The sequence below is a fragment of the Amphiura filiformis genome, chromosome 4, assembly GCF_039555335.1.
Source record: "Amphiura filiformis chromosome 4, Afil_fr2py, whole genome shotgun sequence".
Lineage (NCBI taxonomy): Eukaryota > Metazoa > Echinodermata > Ophiuroidea > Amphilepidida > Amphiuridae > Amphiura > Amphiura filiformis.
The window spans coordinates 79487112-79510382 of record NC_092631.1 but is presented as its reverse complement, the minus strand read 5'-3'; the positions used below and the strand labels follow the sequence as shown (position 1 = coordinate 79510382).

The 23271-nt window shown below is 38.4% G+C and overlaps 1 protein-coding gene across 1 annotated transcript; it reads left to right on the top strand.

Annotated features, from left to right (window-relative positions):
- Positions 1–5702: 5702 nt before the first annotated feature.
- LOC140151480 (tubulin alpha-2/alpha-4 chain-like) lies at positions 5703–21423 on the top strand. Its single transcript, XM_072173832.1, has 4 exons — positions 5703–5801; positions 17320–17542; positions 19842–19990; positions 20419–21423. Exons 1-4 carry the CDS (start codon positions 5799–5801, stop codon positions 21400–21402), a joined length of 1359 nt encoding a protein of 452 aa, XP_072029933.1. The 5' UTR covers positions 5703–5798; the 3' UTR covers positions 21403–21423.
- The last annotated feature ends 1848 nt before the right edge of the window (positions 21424–23271 follow it).

Below are 23271 nucleotides of genomic sequence, written 5' to 3'. Positions count from 1 at the left end.
AAAAATAGAGGATTAGCATATGACGTATCATACCGTAAATATGGCGGACTACTCAAATACATTCAACAAAAGTATGATTGCAATCTACCGCGACAGTTCGTCTCACACACATAACAAATGCACTACGATCAAATAGGTTGATGACAATATTTGATTGAGTGAACTGCACTGCAACATGATTACGGTGAAGGACACCGGTTCATATCCAATTAGTTAGGTTTAAAACTTCAATTTGGTGACCACTCTCTGGCTAGTAAGGTTTGACGATTGATTCGACTTCTATGGACCATTTAGAAAAAAATTAGCCTCCATGTCCCTCGCGAAAATCCCGGCATTTTTCGGTTTAGACTGCCATATCTGAGTTTACGTCTCTTATCTGGGGTTAAGGCGCCTTATCTTGGGTTTAGATGCCTTATCTGAGGTTTACGACCCTTATCTGGGGTTAACTACCCTTATCTAGAGTTAAGGCACCTTATGTGGGGTTTAGATGCCTTATCTGGGGGGTTTATGTTCCTCATTTACGGTTAAGGTTACACGAAGAAACGTATAAAAAACGTATAAAAGACGTATAAAGTTGTTCTCTAAAACCGCGTTTTCTCAGCAATCAAATATCGCAGTGAGTCAAATGTTGGTGCATGGATGTATCTTTACATTATTTTTGTGTGTTTATAAAAAATTTTAGAATCCGTTTGAAAATCCTTCGTTTAAATCATTTTTACGCACCATGTTCACAAGATCAAAAACACGTTTCATGCAGTTTTTATCAAATGTTCGCTCCGTATAAAACCACGCCGAGTGATTGTTTTCTCATTTTTTGTATTGTACTACAAATCGATTAAAGAAATAATGTTGCCATGGGGAAGAACCAAATACAGTACCGATCAAATTTAAAAAGCCCGTTTTGGGGAACATTTTCGAGAATCTTGTCTGAGAAAAAACTGTTTTGTGAAATTATCGATATCTTGATAACGGGGCGTTAATTTAGACATCTGAATACCTACATTATTTCTCAACATTCTGCCAATTGCTATCCCATTTGATTTTCACTCCAAATTGAAGCTAGTATAACAAAAAACGAGGTTTTTCCTCCATCAGTTCGTTCAAAATTTCAGCGCCGACATGCGTGTTTATTCTAAGAGCCATTGTGCGGACGCGATTGTAATCAAGTAATTACATCAAATTATAGTTACATATCCGCTTCGAAAACAAGAAATTGCGTAAGCTGATGTATGGTCCAGTGGATAGAGCGTTGGACTGGGAATCTGTTATGAACAATTTTTGTGGGTTCGAGTCCCCATGTGGCTGAAATTTCTTTCCTTTTTTCTCTCTTTTCTCATTTTTACTTCCTTTCTTTCCTCTTTTCTTTCTCTTTGTTTTTTTCATTTTTTTTTCATTTCTTTCTTTCTTTCTTCCTTTCTTTTTCTTTCTTACTTTCTTTTTCGTTCTTTTTCTTTCTCTCTCTCTCTCTCTTTCTTTCTCTTTTTCACCATTTCTTTATTCTTTCTTGCTCCTTTCTTTTTAGTTTTATTTGATTGATTCGCTGACTGCAGTGAATCGTGATTGATTGCTTTTCACTTTATATAATTCAGAAATTTGTCGTCTTTTTGAATATTCTTCCCAAATTCGATTTGCAAATAATTGCTTTTTGATATTGTTGTTGATGTTATTGTTGTACCCTATTACATTGTAATCAGGGAATAGCAGCATTGATTTATTTCATCAAAGATATCAAGGCTATAAATTCAAAATCAACACATTTTCCAGGGCGTAGCTTGACGAAGTGCCCCAATCAATTTTAAAATTTATAAAATCCTTATGAAAAATGCCGAAAATGGCTTGTACCCCTCCCCCGGCATCCGACCCGGCATGTCGCCCCTCATGTAACCCCCCGCCCGCCTGACTCACGAGCTCCGGGCACGAGCTAATAAGCCAAGTTTCATGTCTTGACCGTGGATCAATATTCTATTGTAAGTAGGCCTACGTCCCAGTACGCTTGTTCATTTTCTGCATGGCTGTTTCTGTTATGAACTTACGCCCCTCTGAAATCAAGCGCATGAAAAACTCTCGGCTAACCTTAAGGCGCCTTATTTGGGGTTTGGACTGCTTTATCGGGGGTCTACGTCGCTTATCTGGGGTTACGGCGCATTATCTGGGGTTTAGATGCCTTATCTGGGTTTAGACTGCGATATGCTAAGGTTAAGGCATCTTAGCCACAGGTAAGGAACGTAAACCCAGGATAAGGCCGTCTAAACCACAGATAAGGCGTCTTATCCCTAGATAAGGGATGTAAACCCAAGATATAGCAGTTTAAACCCCATATAAGGGACATGAACCCCAGATAAGGCGAGAATGACACACTTATGCTTCTGCTCTGATTCAAAAATCACATTTACGCTCTACCAAATGGGGACCATCTTGGATTTCTGGGCAACAATTATGTTATAACGTCAAATTAATATCAGATTCGGATTTATTGGGGTCGACTTACCGGGAAAAGTGTCTTTGTACATGATTTTAGGTACTCTGGTTCAAAACTTATTTTTTCAAGATGTCGCCGGCGGCCACCATCTTGGATTTCTGGGTAAAAATGAGGTCGTAATGTCAAAGTAATATGTCAAATTTGAAATCCTTGTGGTCGACTTATCCAAAAAAGTGTCTTTGTACACGATTTTAGGTCCTCTGGTTCAAAACTAAATTTTTCAAGATGGTGCTGGCCACCATCTTGGATTTCTGGGTGAAAATGATGCTGTAATGTCAAACTAATGTCAGAATCGGAATCCTTGTACTCGACATATCCGAAAAAGTGTCTTTGTGCATGATTATAGGTAAGGTAAAGGTAAAGGTAAAGGTGACGATCCTGTATAAACAGTGATCGGAGTGCCCATCTCTCTTTCATTGGCGATTGGGCCAGACTCCTCCATGTAATGTTGCTATAGGGGGATCGCTACACCTCCTCTACAGCGAGTCTGTTACCTTCCCAGCATTTAAGAATGCCGGTACCCATTTAAACACCTGGGTGGAGAGGAGTAATCAAGATAAAGTGCCTTACTCAAGGGCACAACACGATGGCGTCGACGGGGCTCGAACCCGCAACCTTCCGATTATGAGTCAGTGCCGTTCCGCTAGGCCACCGTGCTCCCGATTATAGGTGCTCTGGTTCAAAACTTAAATTTTCAAAATGGTGGCGGCGGCCATTTTGGATTTTGGCCTCTAGCGAAAAATGCCGGGATTTCCACCTTATGTGGGGTTTAGATGCCTTATCTGGGGGGTTTATGTTCCTCATTTACGGTTAAGGCGCCTTATTTGGGGTTTGGACTGCTTTATCGGGAGTCTACGTCGCTTATCTGGGGTTACGGCGCATTATCTGGGGTTTAGATGCCTTATCTGGGTTTAGACTGCGATATGCTAAGGTTAAGGCATCTTAGCCACAGGTAAGGAACGTAAACCCAGGATAAGGCCGTCTAAACCACAGATAAGGCGTCTTATCCCTAGATAAGGGATGTAAACCCAAGATATAGCAGTTTAAACCCCATATAAGGGACATGAACCCCAGATAAGGCGAGAATGACACACTTATGCTTCTGCTCTGATTCAAAAATCACATTTACGCTCTACCAAATGGGGACCATCTTGGATTTCTGGGCAACAATTATGTTATAACGTCAAATTAATATCAGATTCGGATTTATTGGGGTCGACTTACCGGGAAAAGTGTCTTTGTACATGATTTTAGGTACTCTGGTTCAAAACTTATTTTTTCAAGATGTCGCCGGCGGCCACCATCTTGGATTTCTGGGTAAAAATGAGGTCGTAATGTCAAAGTAATATGTCAAATTTGAAATCCTTGTGATCGACTTATCCAAAAAAGTGTCTTTGTACACGATTTTAGGTCCTCTGGTTCAAAACTAAATTTTTCAAGATGGTGCTGGCCACCATCTTGGATTTCTGGGTGAAAATGATGCTGTAATGTCAAACTAATGTCAGAATCGGAATCCTTGTACTCGACATATCCGAAAAAGTGTCTTTGTGCATGATTATAGGTAAGGTAAAGGTAAAGGTAAAGGTGACGATCCTGTATAAACAGTGATCGGAGGGCCCATCTCTCTTTCATTGGCGATTGGGCCAGACTCCTCCATGTGATGTTGCTATAGGGGGATCGCTACACCTCCTCTACAGCGAGTCTGTTACCTTCCCAGCATTTAAGAATGCCGGTACCCATTTAAACACCTGGGTGGAGAGGAGTAATCAAGATAAAGTGCCTTACTCAAGGGCACAACACGATGGCGTCGACGGGGCTCGAACCCGCAACCTTCCGATTATGAGTCAGTGCCCGTTCCGCTAGGCCACCGTGCTCCCGATTATAGGTGCTCTGGTTCAAAACTTAAATTTTCAAAATGGTGGCGGCGGCCATTTTGGATTTTGGCCTCTAGCGAAAAATGCCGGGATTTTCGCGAGGGACATGGAAGCTAATTTTTTCTAAATGGTCCATAGAAGTCGAATCAATCGTCAAACCTTACTAGCCAGAGAGTGGTCACCAAATTGAAGTTTTTCACCTAACTAAATCAATAAAAAGCAAGCAGCCTCTATAAACTGAATGGACACACTGAAATGTAAAAATAAACCGACCATGCGTTACAAAAATCAATGACATCTTACTACCTGCCCTTTTGTTCATACAAAAGGCCGTAAAATTACTGAAACCCTATTGGTTAATACTCGAAAGCGACAGTAGGTTACCTGGTCACGTACAGAGAATATTGGATGTAGCCCCAGGATGCATTGCTGTATACACTATACACACGGACAAATACAGCGAACGAATTCCAAATAAAAAATCTTATGTTGAACTCAGAATCGGAATGTGCATAACGCTTTACCAGAAGGGCTTCAAATTAGTTTCTAATTCCCTTTCAATGAAATGAAATTTATCAGGACTTCAAATTAGTTTTTTTTTTTTCTCCCCTTTCAGTGAAATGAAACGCAATGAGGCGAAATGATACTATGAAATGATATGCAAAGTCCATTTTGTTTTAAATGTATCTAAAAAAGGTAATAATTTGCAACTAAAATATTTTTAAAAAGAACAAAAGTTTTAGGGTAAAATCAACATTTTAGACGCAATTAGAATTTTCTATCTTATTCGATGTTCAGATTTGTTCCATAGCTCAGGCCTATATTACATTTTACGCATGTTTCAAAATTCTTCTAAATGTATAAATAATAAAAGTCACACGCACAAAAAAGACATTCTGACAATTTGAGTAAATCGAAATATAGCTTGGCTAGACAAATTAAATGTGATGTGATCAAGCAAAATCAGTCGGAACTCGGAAATATTGATTTTGAGATATAGCCAAACAAAGGAAATATTTCCTTTTGTTTCCTTTTGTTTTGGGCACTCTTTAATTGATTATCCGTTTGGAACTGGTTGTTCAATTTCAATAGGGTTTTCTGCAAAACGCAGCTTTGTAAATGCTTTTTACTATCTTATAAGAAATTGAAAATTCAATATTTCCGAGTTCCAACTGATTTTGCTTGATCGCATCACAAATTAGGACATTGAAAATTGCACTTTTTACATCATAATAATTATGCGCAATGTACTGTGGGATAGTAACTCGTTGTCAATTCACTGCCACTCGTATCGTGGAAAATACCCCGCCCTCCAACCTCGTTTCATCACACACCCATATTTTGTCATTCTGTAACCTGACTTTCAACTTGCATCACACGGGATTGAACCGCGGAACAGTTACTTCTGCTTCTTTTAAGAACAGACATTAACGTACAGCGTAACAATGGTAAGTAATGTTGTGTAGGGTTAATACCATGTATTAAATACAAATTCTATACCATATGAATGTTATGTTATTGGTGAGGAGTATTATAATCCACAATACACTCCAGACGCATAGTAACTTGCCCTATCATTTGTCATAATGCACCAACTGTTACATCTTTTGAGTTATTGTGAATTAGTAAAAGCATCTCAGTGATGAAACAGAAGCTACAGTATTTTGGACATGTTGCCAGGCGAGAAGGAATCAATCTAGAGAAAGTGATAATGTTCGGAAAAGTTGAGGGGAAAAAAGCAGAGGAAGACAGAGACTCAGGTGGACAGATGGGATTGTTTCATTAACCAAAATGTCAATTTACATCTGTTACACCAAAGCACAAGATCGACATGAGTGGAGAAACTTCATCAGAAAGGTCACGAATACTCAGATATGAGTAGATCGACGACGACGACGAAAAGCATCTACATCAGTTCGGGGGCACTGCTAATTCAAAGACGTCTCTGATATCAAAGACTCTTCAGTGCCGAGACACCTGACAGTATCATAATTCAGAGACGTCTCATAAATCACATACTCCCTAGTCTCAAAACCCAGCCGCAAACGATATTAGTAAATGTTGGTGAACGTGAACCGGCGCAGCGGGAATAATTTTGCGAGTAGGCCTAATCAGGGTTGTAGCTAGCCCAAGTTGAGTGCCTGCTAATTTTACTATCCAATTCATGAATTAAAGCGCAGGCTCGGGGTACACTCTTTATATTAAACGTGAGAAATCGGGGAATGCTAAAAGAAATTTTGTTGCTCTTTTTCATAACTTTGAGCTTAAATGCTGCAGAATAACTGTGCTTCCTCGACATTTTGCAGACTTTCATTTCTCCGTACACATCAAAACTCAACATGTGGTGATGAATGCACCAAAACTTTTACATTAATATTTCATAGAGTATTAATACTTGAACTGCAACATTATATGGGGAGTAGTAAATTAATTGTTCAGGCCCCGACTCATGGAAACAATTTCAACCAATACCAAGAAGAAACTATAGGCCTATAGAAACATTTTTATTCACTATTTCATTAAAACATTTTTATTTCCCAAAATTATTATCATCGTTATTATTTACAGGGCGTTTCTAGATTCCGAGACCGCCGGGGGCTGAACTGAACAAAATTTCAAAATGTTGAACATCGGCGTGGCAGACTAGGGTTGTCTGAGGGGCGATGTGCCCCCTCACCCCTCCGAATTAGACATTTTTTTCAATGTGAAGACCCCAATGGAGCCATTTGGTGCAACATGTTTATTTTTTCGGAGCATATACTTTTTACAGATTTCCAACTGAGCTGCAAATTTTAGTTTTAAATGAATAGGCCTACTTGTGCTCAATAACTCCTACAATTCAGCCTAAGTGTAGCCTTTTTTTGTTTTAACGCAAGGGGTGCTTGAGGGGGGTCTGCTATAGTAGGCCTATAGGCATATATCTATGAAAGATAGGCCTGTAATTCATAACAAATTTCCTGCGGACCTGACTTCTGGGCCGCAAATGTTATGGGTATGAACCTGCTCAATTAGGCCTATATGGATACTTGCAAGTTAGCCTTTTCTTTTTGACGGAGAAGGGTACCTGAGCGAGGGGGATGTGCTCTCTCAGAAGTTGGGGAACTTTTCAAAAAATTAATGAAAGGCACAATAAAGTCATTTTGTGTAAAAGTTTACACTTATTTATTGGTATTATTTTCGGCATAATAGATTTCAACGGACCCGAGTTGTGGGGGGTATTATCCTCAAACTATAAAAAGCCATTTGGTGCAACATTTTGCATTAGGCCCCTATTATTAACTAATTTTTCCGACCATCATGATTAAGCATAGCCTATAGGCCATTATAATCATGTCATGCTAATGCATAATGTATTTTAGAACGGATTTCCAGTGGATGCGATTTCCGTGTCACAAATTTCAAGCATGAACATATGATGCGCAATAACTCAGATCGTACTCTTCTTCTTTTCTTCCTTATTTTCTTTCCACTTTTCTGCCTTTCTGTTGCCTAAAATGCCCGGGCATAAATTTGAAATGAGGCTGGGTGGCTGTGGCAAAACAAAATTTTCATCCCAGTTTTGCTAATATTTTGTGCCGATTTTTGTAACATTTTCGTCCCGGTATTGGTGTTATTTTATATTTGTTTTCAGTTTTCGGGATATTTCTTTCTTTCAATTTTTGGGAAATTAGACCGAAAAAGTAGGCCTTTTCCTTTTCCCTCCCTTTTCCGTCCCTTCGATTTTTTAGGGGGCACTGTCTGTATACCTTACTGCCCTACTGGCTTTGCCCAGGCCCGTACGCAGGGGGGGGGGGGGCGCGTGCAGTGTGGCAAAAGGAAAAAATAGGTTTTTTTAATGCTTTTTTAGTCAAAAAAGTCCAAAGTTTTGGGTAGAAGGTCCACTTTTTACAAAATCGCACCACCCCCTGGAAAAAGGTCCACCTTTTAAAATCAGCACCCCCTAAAAGAAATAATGCGTACGGGCCTGGCTATGCCACTGCTCTGTCACTCCCCTTCCTCTTCCCCCCCCTCTTCCCTCTCTGTCTCCCTCTTTTTTAAGACCCGGGGGCTGCAGGCCCCAAAGCCTCACCCCCTGGGTACGCGCCTGGTTTACCGTAATTTGTTGATCTATTTTGAGCCACCTGATCATAACATAACCCCACCCTTATTAATAAAATACAAGTGTCCATATTTATCCAAATTCATCCCATGCATGTGTACCAGAGGAGTCAGGCCACGAGGTTAGGCCTGAACGTTTCCGTAGGGCCCTACCATTTTTCCCCAAGTAATTTTTGAACATATTTTTGAAAAGGTGCCGCCAGCGTGTCGCCACAATGGGTGCCAAAAATCGCTCCCTTCCCCCTCGTTGACTGGCAACAAATTCCTTGTCCCCTCATTTTTTGCCTTGCCAAAATATTCACCCTCCCCCCATGAAATGGGATTTTTTTTTTACTTCAAAACGTTGGCATTGGGCCGTAAATGGCTCGATTTTGCAATCTAAGTATTTTCTGAGACCATTTGTCAGAATTTGCACAGATAGATATGATGTTTGCACAGATAGATATTTCCTAAACATAGGAAAGCATGTTCTGATACATTCACCTTCGTGCCGATGTGCTGCATCTAGCGCCGAACTGTCAAAAAAGCACGACGTATGTGATATCACAGACCCCCGTATGTGAAATCACTGACCCGTCTTTGATATCAGAGACGTCTTTGAATTAGCAGTGCCCCGAACTGACATGTATTATTATATTGCATGGATGATGATAAGGAACAAAGAAAAAAAAGGGTGGTATCACTGATCAATATGCATGATTACTAGTCCGAATAATCAGACCCAGAACAAAATATTAATTTCTGACATGATCGGGGTCTGAACTGTTTCCATATGAAATCTTGATGGCAAATTGGACAATAGAAGCACATGGTTCTACGTGACAGCTTTTTAATCCCTATTCAGGTTACGTGAATCACGCTATTGTGGACCATCCTTCTGATACTTGAGTGTTTGGACAAGCGGAACGGTTTTTTGTCTACCTCTCTGTTTGTAAACAAACCAGGAGGTCGAAATCGTCCTCCTCGCCGAATACGAAAGTCAGCGTAATAGTACGGCACTGCATGATTACAATGTTCAAGCACCCCTTACTGTAAATAGATTATCCCATCAAAAGTTTCAAGTCATTATGAATATTCGCATGGACCCAGATATCTGGCTGTAAATCGGTCAAAATTGAATAAAAGTAGACAAAGAAAAATAATTTTTCATCGCTTTACTAAAAATTTCTGTTAGGTCTGACAGTGTTTAGCAACTTTTCTTTCATGAGTTTTTGCCAAAGTGAAAACTTTCAGAAATAAATCATAAAAACCGGGTGTCTAAGTTAATTGGACCAGAGAAGATGTAAAGAAAGGAGATAGATCCAGCTATCCTCAAACAAAATATGTGTGTTGCCGCTCATTCAAAAGCAATCACGCTATTTAGGTTTAACAATAAAATACAACAAAAGGGTTCGAACCCATGACGGGTGTGATACACAAGTTGCTGCTTACTAGTTTTAGGGAAAGGTCAGTGTCTGTATACCATCAATACTATGCATACCATGCATGCAGATCCTAACATCCAGTTTATTTCAAATAAAATATGACCGAAGTTCCATGGCAAATAATAATTTTGCACGCTTGGTTACGCTTTCAACCTCTACGATTTATGATACAGCCTATTTTCAATTATCAAAATATCTTTATTAGGTTTGCAGGAAATGACAGGAAAATACATAAAACAATAAAAATATAAAAAATAAAAAATCATCCCTTTTCTAACAAAATCCTAAAACACTCTCCTAAATAATTAATATATGTTCCAAAATGGGCGGATTTTTTTGGAAAACTACAAAACTATATTTCTTTCTTATAGTATCCACGTGTGGCATCCCTTCAGAGCAACATTAGGTACTTAACACACACGTGTCATACTTTCAAGGGATTCTCTATAGCAACATTGGATATGGTTTCAATTCTGGAGTGAAAATTAATCAACCGTAGTCGGCAACACACATCACATCAAAGGCTACTTTCAAGTAGATGTGTAACTACTAGAGAATAAAGGACTATGAATAGGTGCGACAGGATTACCTACGGGATTATCTCAAGGATATAATTCCGTTCTCCCTCCTTCTTTTTCAACTTTCCTGATTGGACAGACAGTAGTTTGATTCCACAATCATTGAAATTTTGTTCACGTCTTGTTGTATTCACTGTAGAAGTAATGTATACATTTATTACCATCAATTACCACAGCGATAGGTGAAAACAAATTTTGACTGTATTGCCTTGCACTAGATGTACGCTGAAACTCTGCATCGCATGTATTCGCACCATTCACTCAGGGGCGTCGCTAGACCATAGGATTCAGGGGGTGTACAGCATGTTTTGCCGACGGATATTTTTTTGTAATTTGTAGACCGAATTTTATTTTAGCCAGAACCGTGCTAGCCTGTGTTATGCACTTTCAGTTTCCCATGCGTTTGAATGGGAATTATTTTGCCTAGTCGCCACAAGTTTAGGGAGCACATTTCTTCAATATTTTGACAAGTTGACATAAAATTTTCTATTCTATATTGTTTGGCAATAATGTCTTTTGCCAATAGTACGTCCAAAGTTGTAATTTTGTGTTTTTGATCGCAAAGATCGGATATTTTTATTCCCGATTCCAATTCTGCACCCTTCGCATGGGTGGAGAATTCGGTAGAACTTTGACGATAATTTTGCCTTTTTGGACACTAAAATGCATTCGATCCTTAATTTTGTTTCAACCTAGTCTTAAATTACCAAGCACAATAAGGTGGGTATTAATTTTATATACCTTGGGTGAAATTTTGAAGAAAGTTTTCGAATATCTGACCTGCGCAAACCTTTAAGTGTGTATTTTCCATAGACCGACAAAATGGCGTGAGCCAGTCCTTAGGTACGGTATGTATCGAGTCTAGACGGCGCTCAAGAATCTAAAAAGTGGGGGGTTGGTAGGAGTCAAATTTTTTTTTCCGACTACTATAACATTAACAATAGGTCTATCACGTAACAACAGCACAATTTCGTAACACATTAATCTTTTATGACTATTGTAATTTGCCGACAATCACACATACACCCTGTACCCCCCTACTTCGGCGCTGCATTCACCCAGAACCCTAGTCAACCGATGGCTATTGTTGTACAAGGCTCGCTCAGTCATTTAATGAGGCAATACAAACGATCGAATTTGGTGTTGAAATGAGCAAAATTTTGAGTTACACCTTTTCAATGTAAAATCCATTTTCTCGGCCAAATGAAAAGCAATTTTTTAAAGTAAATATCAGCTATATCGCTATAATGCTTGATATTTTTTTTTTTTTCAAATCCTGGTGTTGGACTTAGGCGTGAAATTTAGTGTAAGATGTTCGAATTTTGATAGGCTTCAACTTGGCCCGCGAGCTTTTTGGTCAAACTTTTAGCTTTTCAAAGTAATATAGTTCGCTAATGAAAAATATTTCTCAACTTTCTAAAGCACATTATATAGGGCTATATGTCATAGTTTTGTCAGAAGTTCGGTTTTTATTGCGCCATTTTTCAACTCCGACTACCATTTTTGTCCAAATCAACTCGCGAATGTACCCATATATGGATGATTTTGCAAGCCACAATAGAAATATCGCTTATTTCTACTGGTTGGACATTTTGGCAATCGCAAGTGAAAGAAAGTGAAATCAAAATATCAAAACAAATGGGCTATTCCAGAAATTAACGGCACCTACCCTAAAGAAGACATGGGATTCCCAATAAGTTTGAGTTTTCCCATGTCTTCTTTAGGGGTAAGGAGCCGTCCTCAGCAATTGCGAGCACCAACATGCGAGGGGGGTATACACCCCCCCCCCCCCCCCCCCACACACACACACACACACACCCCCACACCCCTTTGAACATGAGAGTCCTTGATCATTATTTTTAGAATCCAATTAAATATTCATAGCTGATTGATCATTGATTATCGGTTATCGACTATCGATTAACACCATCTCAAACGCTGCTTACCAGCGTGCTAAGTTAAGACTGTGATGAAATCCGTAGGCATGATACTCTATGTACTACTGCTGGCTATGATCTCTCCTTTGTTTTTTCTTATTTCATTTGTCTTATGATTTACGAGGTCAGATCTTAAAAAAGATTAAGATTTTCCCATGTCTTCTTTAGGGGGAGAGCCAAAAATATCTGGATGCGCCCAATATTCTGACAAAATTAAAATATATAGATCCAAGGAGGTTAGATATAGAAAGGAGAAGAATAAATTACGTAATGCTTTGTTCTTTTAATGCAGATTTGCGTTTCCGCCAAGCTTCCACCATTAAATCGGTTACTGACCTGACAGCGCATTAACGCTATAATAGGCAGGCTACTGTAAAATGGTCAAATGAAAGTCACGTGAAAGCGCTTACACGAACGAGAGGTACCTTTTGTTATAATACCACCCAAGGGTACGCTTGAGTTGTCGCATACACACAAAAGCACACTTTACCGTCGATGTAGAATTATTTACCACCCATCTTAATTTAGGCGCCTCATTTAAATAAATTCAATAGAGTTGTTGATCGATTACCCGTAACAACGTGTCATTGCTGCCAGGGATATAGGTCTTTCCGTGTCACTTTCTATAATTTTAATTATAGAAAGTGACACAGATAGTTAAACCTACTTCGCAGCTATAATTATGTTATCATGGTTATAGGCCTATTCAATAAAATCAAATGGATTTCTTAATATCACGAATATCCATTTCAAAAGCCATGGCCAATTGAGGTAGTAGAGAGATTGCGGAGAGGCGTTCACTGCAAACGCCATACGGGTTACGGATTTCTGCATTTTGCGGTAGAACGTCATAGTCCCGTTCACATCCAAACTAGCCTCCTACACAGCCAGTTTGTGTCGGTCCTAACGCTCGTCGTTCCTAGTATGTTCGTGATAGCCGCATAGAGTCTGAACCAAGACTACGTGTAAACGCAATTGCAATCATGATGGCGCTATGCTGAGACAAATAATCTAAAGGTAATACGCTGGCGAAGTTACGTAATAATCGGATTAACTACCATAGCAATAGGTGAAAACAATTTTTGAATATACCGCGCTGCACTGATACTTTCACGCGGTACCTCTGCATTGAACCATATCATGCTAATCACTAGCACCTGTAAGAGGAGCATCTTTGAAAAGACCAGTATTGTGTTCAATCTATGATTGCAGACATACACAGGTGATTAGTTCAATCTGCTTGTAGTGCAGCGCGATATGTTCAAAATTGTTTTCACCTATTGCTATGGTAGTTAATCGGATTTATTACGTAACTTCGCCAGCGTATAGGAAGCACCCATTGATTCACCTTGGGTGCATCGAACCAGAGAAGATTATCTTCTTTCATCGAACTACTTTCCTCGGTATTGATATGCAAATACGACTGGCTGTATCTATAATGCTCTAAGCATTCAGTCCAGATTAGCGATATTTGAGTTTTGCGGGCTATTAGAAAATGAGTATAGGCCTATGTTCACACGTTTATGCTATTTGTCTAAATAATCTAAACAGAGTTTGGTGTTGGATGCCTAGGAAGTCTTGGTGTATATTATTCGAATAACAAGAAACAAACTCCATTATCATATAAATAATACCCTGTTTACTTTCTAAAGCAAAATGAAAATAGATAATCTAATATGCCTAGTTACTACCCAGCAAACACAAATATAATACAGAAAACGTTAAATGTCGGGTTAAAGGTTATGTGAGGGTCAAGGGCATTAAAAGTTTTAATAACATTCAAAAAAACCTTTGTTCTAAACTTGCTGATAAACGTTCTAACACAAAATGATATTTTACTATAGCATTTCGAATTTTGGCTTGAAATGTTGTATTATTTTTTCAGTATAACACGAGTTTGTCATGATTTTTATATAAACATACATCGATATGTTATCAAAACGTTTTAACTAAAACCAAAAACACATGCATTATCATGTTTTAAAAACATTTTGGAGTTTGCTGAATAGTATCCATAAGCAAAACACTTTGACAGCTGTTTAATGCACAACGAAAAAGCAAGGCGAAAAATAGCGTTGCACGAACTTCTGTTCCCCGTCCCAAACAGACAATTATACCGCATTTATGCCGTAACACGACACAATCTTGCCTAAAACGCCTCTTCGCAAGCTGATTTTTGGACGGCATTTTCCACACACAAATGAATAGGCAATCTACCCGTTCGAATTCGCGTCGAAAAAAATCGAAATTTGTTCACTTCTTCTTGTCTATACGAGATCAAATTTTATCCCCCAAAATGGATTTTATTACATGTCGGACTCTACTTGTTCTATTAGGATACTTTGATTCGTTTCATCACATGATAAACATAACATTTTTTTGCATTTTATAATGCGTTTTTTTGTCATTTTGGAACGTCATTTTTTGCTACCAACCGCAACGTAATCGCCTTACGGTAATTCCACGATTGACCAATTCACAATAGATTTCACCCTCTAGAGGGCATAATAACCGATTTTCGACTAATGTAGCTTGCCGTTCGCGTTCCCGTGTCACGTTTCACGTAAATTTCGCAATCTCTCTAGTGCTAAACACCAGTCGCCCAATTTCGATAACTGGACGTTGAATGTACACACTCATGAATATTGATTGGCAACATTTTCCAACATGTCAGCGCTCAAATCGGACACAATAGAACAATAGACCCTTCAGTGCGTTGTATAGACCCACACGATGTGCCTTACAAAGGTGGGAAATATCTTTCTATAATGAACTATATTAGTTTGAAACACAAAAAAATGAATTCCGAAAAAAGCTCACTAGCGAAGTTAAGGCCTACAAAAATCAAACATTTTACACTAAAAGACACAATGTCATGCATTATTTTAACACCGGGATTAAAAAAAAAAGTATATCCAAGGACTGTTTTAAACTGACATTACTGAAGAAAACAATAATGCTTTATCGATGCTTTTAGCGCGACTAGGCATAACAATAGAAGCTGGTGACTAGGGTTTTGAGTGCATTGATTATCAAAGAATATCATAAAAAACTGGATCGTAATTCTATGGAAATTTCACATTACGCCGAGTCCTCGGGGATGAGTTAATGCACTCAATACGCTACTCGCCATTCTCTATTATTAGGCATGGTCGTGCTAAAAGTCAATCGATACATGTTGAAATCGGCACAATTCAGAGATGCACCTTTTTGCTTTGAAATTAATTTTCTGTCAAATAAAAACAATAATTTGAATTTTTTTCAATAATATCGGATAAAAAGACGGTGCTTGGATATGTACTTTTAAATCATACCCTGGTGTTAAAAGTAGGCATGATTTGATTTTTATAGGCTTCAACTTTGCTAATGAACTTTATTTTAATTAACTTTGTAGCGTTTCAAACCAATATAGTTCGCTAAAGAAATATTTTCCCCACCTCTATAAGGAATATCGTGTGGGTCTATAGGCTATATTAGTTTTGTCAGAATATCCGTTTTTATTGGGGAGCTGTTAAGAATAATGTCCATTGTGCGCGCCGCCCAAAGGTATGAGCATGCCTTGGGCATTGTATGGCAGCTGACATATCGTCAGCCTGCTACACTAATTGCCCAAGTCATTTGTACATGTTTCTCATTAGCAATTTTGATGTGGAATACATCAAAAGAGATGGATTCCAAAAGTTAATGAAGAATGCGGCTAAAATTTGATTAATTATGGGTTTATTACTCAGAAAATCAAAATTGCAAATGAGAAGCATGTAAAAATGACTTACGCAATTAGCGTAGCAGGCTGACGATGTTCTAATAACAACGGAATAAATGTAAAGCGCTTTGATACATGTGAAAGGCGCTATATAAATATCAACTTTTATTTTGTTTTTATTTGTTAAGATAACCAGCAGAAATAATCGATATTTCTATTGTGGCTTGCAAAATCATCCATCCATGGGTACATTTGCGAGTTGATTTTGACAAAATTGGTAGTCGGAATTGACAAAAATTAGGTCAAAATATACTTCTGAATCCTGTAATGAGAGGAATACAATTGGACGATTTTTATCCATATTACCCTAATTTTGAAATTTGAGGCCTGCATTAGCGGCCATTTTGGATATATGCAAATTATCATTTTCCCTGTGCCCTTTTTTGTCCTTTTTGGATATGATGTTCAGGACGTTGTTTAGAGCAAGCAAAAACATTGGTGTTCCATTTTTGTCTTGCTCATACGTAAATTAACTCGTCTACTCGGTGGGCCTTTTTCAAGATATTCGCTACTTGCACGGTTCCGCCATTATGCACTATGTGCGGGAGAGCCTCGAACTGGCAGCATACATGAAAGGAAGAATTATGTAACCTTACACAGAACGTTATGACTAGTTCAATTCCCATTCATGTATGCTGCCAGTTCGAGGCTCTCCCCGCACATAGTGCATAATGGCGGAACCGTGCAAGTAGCGAATACAGCCTGTCTCACAAAAAATTGTGCAAGTAAAAAGCGCCCTCTCTGGCAATTAGAAAATACCGTTGTGAAATATTGCTTACATCAACGTCACGGACGCAGTCTTAGCTCTCAAATGCCGTACAGCTCTCTTTCCTAGTAAAAGTGGCACAATTGTGATTTTACCCTTTCGTTGTTAAATATACATATCTCGAAATTGGAACAAGCAAATTGAACAGAACAAACGGCATTCGAGAGCTAAGACTGCGCCCGTGACGTTGATGTAAACATTATGTCACAGCGGTACTTTCTAATTGCCAAAGAGGGCACTTTTCACTTGCACAACTTTTTTTGAGACATGCTGTACTTTGAATTGAGTAATGGAGTATGTGGCGGTGCCGTATGAGTATCTCTTAAAACTGCACAACTATGTTTTATATTTCTAGCGTTATTAATATTATTACATTTTCATTATTTTTTCTTTTTTTCAGCGTGAATGTATCTCCATCCATGTTGGCCAGGCTGGTGTCCAGATGGGCAATGCCTGCTGGGAGTTATACTGTTTGGAGCATGGTATCCAGCCTGATGGTCAGATGCCTAGTGATAAGACCATTGGAGGAGGTGATGATTCCTTCAATACTTTCTTCAGTGAGACTGGTGCTGGCAAACATGTCCCTCGTGCCGTCTTTGTAGACTTGGAACCCACTGTTGTTGGTAAGTTATGCCTACTAATAAAAGGGGAAAAAGAATGAAGCCCAAAAGAAAAACGTATTAAGGCCTCATGTCACAGGGGAAATTGCTCAGTTTTCAAATTTTCAAAATTTACAAAAAAAGTTGTCATTCGACTTTGCTAAATTTGTTGCAATTTTGTGTAACTTTGCTTTAACCTCGAGTAACGTTACGCAATTTTATGCAACTTTATGAAAAGTTTACACAACTTTGGGCAACTTTGCAAAATGTTTAGGCAACTTAATGGAGCTTTATGTAACTTACATGGAGCCCATATTAAAAGGCACATTCAGTGATCCCATCCAAAGGGTACAACAATTTTTAAAAAATAATTCTCTCCGGCAATCACAACATTATGCCTTATGTTAGAAGAATAATTATCAAGTACGAATCGCATGGTTTTATTTAAAACAAACTCATATTGGCCATAAAAACGAATACAAACAGTCGACTCTCAACACGCGATATTCAACATTCCCGCGCCGAAATTGTCGATTGCAATGACGTCGTGGTTATTTGTGCTCAATTGTCGTCAGTCTTCATTGTATTACCATTACTGGGACGTCATTGCACTGCACAGTGTCATCGCCCGATATCGTCATGGCAGAAATCGCCATGATAGACTGAATCCACCGCCACGCATGGCCATTATACATATCGACCTGTTTAATAGTTCAGTCGCGTAATAAGCTGAAGGACATCTGACTAAGGCTACTGACAACCCCGATTAGCTCGGTGACTAACCTCGCTATGTGTCAGTCAAGCATGGTATGCCATAGGTCATATCCTTTTAGACAACCTTCACGATTGGCCTATACACTGCGCTATATAATTCGGCAAATATAAATCAGAATTATTGCGGAATTATTGTCAGTTTTTGACTCAAGACGCAAGCTACTGTCTCAAAGCGCACGCTAGCGACTATCATATCTGTTCAAAATATATATTCATGTGCAAGGAACCACATCTGGTTTCTTTATACGAAATCATTTACGGGAGATATTCATCATTTTCTACACCGGTATCCAAAGATTTTTTATCATATCAAACGCGTGCATAGCAAATTCACGTGTATCGATCCCGGGTATTTTAGTATCCCTGCTGTACCAAGTAATTATTAGCCAGGCGATGTCGGTGTGCACTGGACAATTTCAGCGCCCGGGAATTTTGACTCGCGTGTTGAGAGACGGCTGTATTCGTTTTTATGGTCAATATGAGTTTCTTTCAAATAAAACTACGTAATTCTTGCTTGATTTTTAATTTTCTAACAAATAAGGCATAATGTTGTCATTGCCGGAGACATCCTTTAAAAATGAAAGATAAGTCATTAAAATGGGTATTCCTTTTAATAAGTTTTGAAAAAACGAGGAAAACGGCTTATTGACAAAGTTTGAGCCCCATTCAAATACAAGTAGCTAATAATTTCATGTAAAATGTCATATTTTGTCTTTATTCCTAATGCCTATACAACTAGTTATGCCATTTTACAGGTAGGATAGTCTTATGTACGCTAGTATTTAAAAAAACGAATAGAACATTGTATGTCAACATATTTCGCGCATTTGAAGGAAAATCGCGACGTAACATACATCATGCTCATCTCTAGTGTTACATGGTAAATCTGCTTTATTGGCATATTTGTAATAAACATATCAAAAAATACCCCCCTTAAATAATGACCATTATTATTCTGTAAAATGCGTTGGAAGCTTAATTTATTTCTGCACATTTTGACGCATCATTTGCAGCAATTGACTAAATATTGACGTAACCCAAGATTTGGAAGTTGCAGTAAATTGTATTGATTTTGTATTCAGTGGAAAGAAATCTGTGCAATGATATCTGAGTGTTTTTGAATTGTTAAAATTTGTATGCAAGGGCAAATGAGGTGTCAAAATTCACAGAAATAAATTCTGCTTCCAACGCATTTTACAGATTTGTAATACAATAGCCCCTTTTTGAATAATAGCCATTATTTAAGGCGAGTTAGTTACTTTTTTGATGTTTATTTACACGTGTCCCAACTTACACCTGATTTTGTTTTAGAACAACAGCAAGTTTGAGCAAGTCATTTAATTATGACTAGCATCACAGTTAAGCGGCAAAGATAGTGAATTTTTCATTTTACCTCTCTTTAACTTGACTTGAAATGGATCGGGAAACTTTATTGGCAGTTGTTACTAAAATATTTTGTAATATTTGGCAAAGAATAACCAAATTAAAATTTTACGTACATCGTACAGGTTTTTTAAGTCTCTTAACCCAAATGTCTGGTCTCTTTTAGATGAGGTCCGTACCGGTACCTATCGTCAACTCTTCCACCCTGAGCAGCTCATTACCGGCAAAGAAGATGCCGCCAACAACTACGCTCGAGGACACTACACAGTCGGCAAAGAGCTCATCGATCTCGTATTGGACAGAGTCCGAAAATTGGTAAATTATTTATTTTCACATAGGTTTACACATTGATTTTTAGACAAATCCAGGATTTTAGCATCTAGGATTTCAAAAAATATTACAGGCTATTTTTGAATTTTACTTTTTTTTATCTTATACAATAAATAGTAAAATTCAAAAGTCTATAATATTAGTTCTGCCCAAAATGTTCAATGTTACTTTAAGCAACGACAGTGAACACCCGCTGGTGACATAGGCTTGTTTTAAGCTTGTACATGTAATTTGTAAACACGGGCTTATAAAGTTATAATTATTCGTCATTTGGTATTATTATTGTTGATTTTTGTTCATCGAATGATCCTGAGTTTTTAGTACTTGTATAAAATTATATCGTTCTACTGCTTGGTCATGTTGGGTTGCAACAAGTTTTCTTTGTTTTTATTCCTCCTTTCCTTTCTTCACAGGCAGACCAGTGCACCGGTCTGCAGGGATTCCTAATCTTCCACAGCTTTGGTGGTGGCACCGGGTCTGGCTTCACATCTCTCCTTATGGAGCGTCTTTCAGTCGATTATGGCAAGAAATCCAAGCTGGAATTTGCCGTTTACCCAGCTCCTCAGATTTCATCTGCTGTTGTCGAGCCATACAACTCCATCCTGACCACTCATACCACTCTCGAGCACTCAGATTGTGCCTTCATGGTTGACAACGAAGCCATCTATGACATCTGTCGTCGTAATTTAGACATCGAGCGTCCAACTTACACCAACCTCAACCGCCTGATTGGTCAGATCGTGTCTTCCATCACTGCATCTCTTCGATTCGATGGTGCTCTAAATGTCGATCTTACTGAGTTCCAGACCAACTTGGTGCCATACCCACGTATTCATTTCCCTCTTGCTACCTACGCTCCGGTCATCTCTGCCGAGAAAGCTTACCATGAGCAGCTAACCGTTGCCGAGATCACAAACGCTTGCTTTGAGCCAGCCAACCAGATGGTAAAATGTGATCCTCGTCATGGCAAGTACATGGCCTGTTGTCTGCTGTACCGTGGTGATGTGGTCCCAAAGGACGTCAACGCCGCCATTGCAACCATCAAGACCAAACGTACCATTCAGTTCGTCGACTGGTGTCCAACTGGCTTCAAAGTAGGCATCAACTACCAACCACCAACTGTTGTACCTGGTGGTGATCTTGCCAAAGTTCAGCGTGCCGTCTGCATGTTGAGTAACACCACTGCTATCGCTGAAGCCTGGGCTCGTCTGGATCATAAGTTTGATCTGATGTACGCCAAGCGTGCTTTCGTCCACTGGTACGTCGGTGAAGGTATGGAGGAAGGGGAGTTCTCCGAGGCTCGTGAAGATTTGGCAGCCTTGGAGAAAGACTACGAAGAGGTTGGCGTCGACTCGCTTGAGGGCGAAGGAGAAGGTGATGGCGAAGAAGAGTATTAGATCACCATATTACCAAGATTAACGCATACATTCGTTAATAGATTATTGTATAACTAAGAGGTAATATTTACCACAGAATTTAGTTATTATAAAGATTATAGGCCCTATAATTAAAATATTTATTTACTCTTTGCCAAGTCAGCAATATAAGTGGTTAAAAACAAATTTGTTTTCGTTAAGCCGCGAGTATTTTATTTTTGAAAAATCCAGTAAAATGGATCATGGAAAATAATTATTGTTGAACACCCATTACCTCGGATGTAAATGATAGCCATGTAATGCTGGAGAAATTCAGCTTTGACTGCTTGAACACTCGATACCTTTGGCACACAGTAGCTTGTTTGATGACGTAAAATCGATAATATATTTTTACCAGATATTATACGTAACATATTATCGATTTTACGTCATCAAACATTCGTTGGAACTTAAACATTACTGGAAATAGAATGGCAATAGATTAAATAACGTAGATATGTTACATACAATTGTACGTCTAATACTCGAGTCTGCATAATTAAAGTGCCAATGGCGTATTATTTCGGTGCATTCTTAGTGCCAATGTTTAACACAATTTCGGTGTTTTCCATTTTTAGTGACATGAAATATTGAATCGAGAAATCGCTCAATATTTTGGAATATTCCATAAACACAAAATGCACGCGTCCGAGGTATTCAAAATGAAATAACTTGCGGTTTTCAAAATAATCAAGATGTTAGTTTGTCTAATGTGAAATTTACATTGTATGATTAAAAAAATATATGTATAATGAAGCACTTATTGCACCTTGAAATTGAAGCACTCTATAATGAAAAAAAAGTTTCAACATTATTTCAGCTCTTCCCACTTTAGATGGATATAAAACCTTTCTGGCACTTATGTTATTTTTTTGGAAAGACTATAGCCTTAAAATTTGACTGACTGACTGATCTTAAATAGCTGCCGTGTGTTGATGGGTCAATAATATTATCACAAAACTTCAAAGTAAGCCTGCACACGAAGCAACGCAGCTGTTATAAATACGCCTATAGCTTCAGAACTAAAGATTGTTTCCACAATATTTCTACATAGAAAGGATGATTTATTTAGGCGCATTTTGATACTCCATTTGTCAAATGTCGTTCAATATTAAAAACACACTGCAGGTAAACCCCATCTTCGCGCTGACTTCAAATCAATACAAATAGCTGTAACTTTTAAATTTGGGTATTTTTCTTTAATAACACTGCTGTGTTGTTAATATTGAACGAAATCGGACAAATTGGGTATCAGAATGTGCGTATGTTGCAATATTGTGAACACAATTATTAGTTCTGACGCTATAGGCGTATTTATAACAGTTAGTGTTACTTGTTGTGCAGTCTTTAGTTTATAGTTTCCGTATTCTGTGACATTTACCATGACAATAAAGCACTCTATAATATTTGCATTATTGTGGAATGCTACATTAAATAATCACATGTGACCCAAGGAAAATCTGATTATTTGCAACCCGCCCGCAATTTTTTTCTTAACTTTTCCTCGACACCAAAGGTAACAAACTGGCCTCAAAACGAAACTTATAATTTTTCACAAGTTCATATTTTAAAATCCTCTCCATAAAAATGAACAAAAATTACACACAGGATTACTTCAATACTCTACTCTAAACACATGTCAGTAACTAAACAGTTGTCCATTTGACACAGCAGCAAAATACACTGACACGGAACAGCTTCCTGGACCACATTCACAGCCCAACAGATTTCTTTTGCTGGGTTCCAATTATTCGCCTGTACATGAACAAAAATTACACACAGAATTACTTCAATACTCTACTCTATAGCTTCCGGGACCACATTCACAGGCGAATAATTGGAACCCAGCAA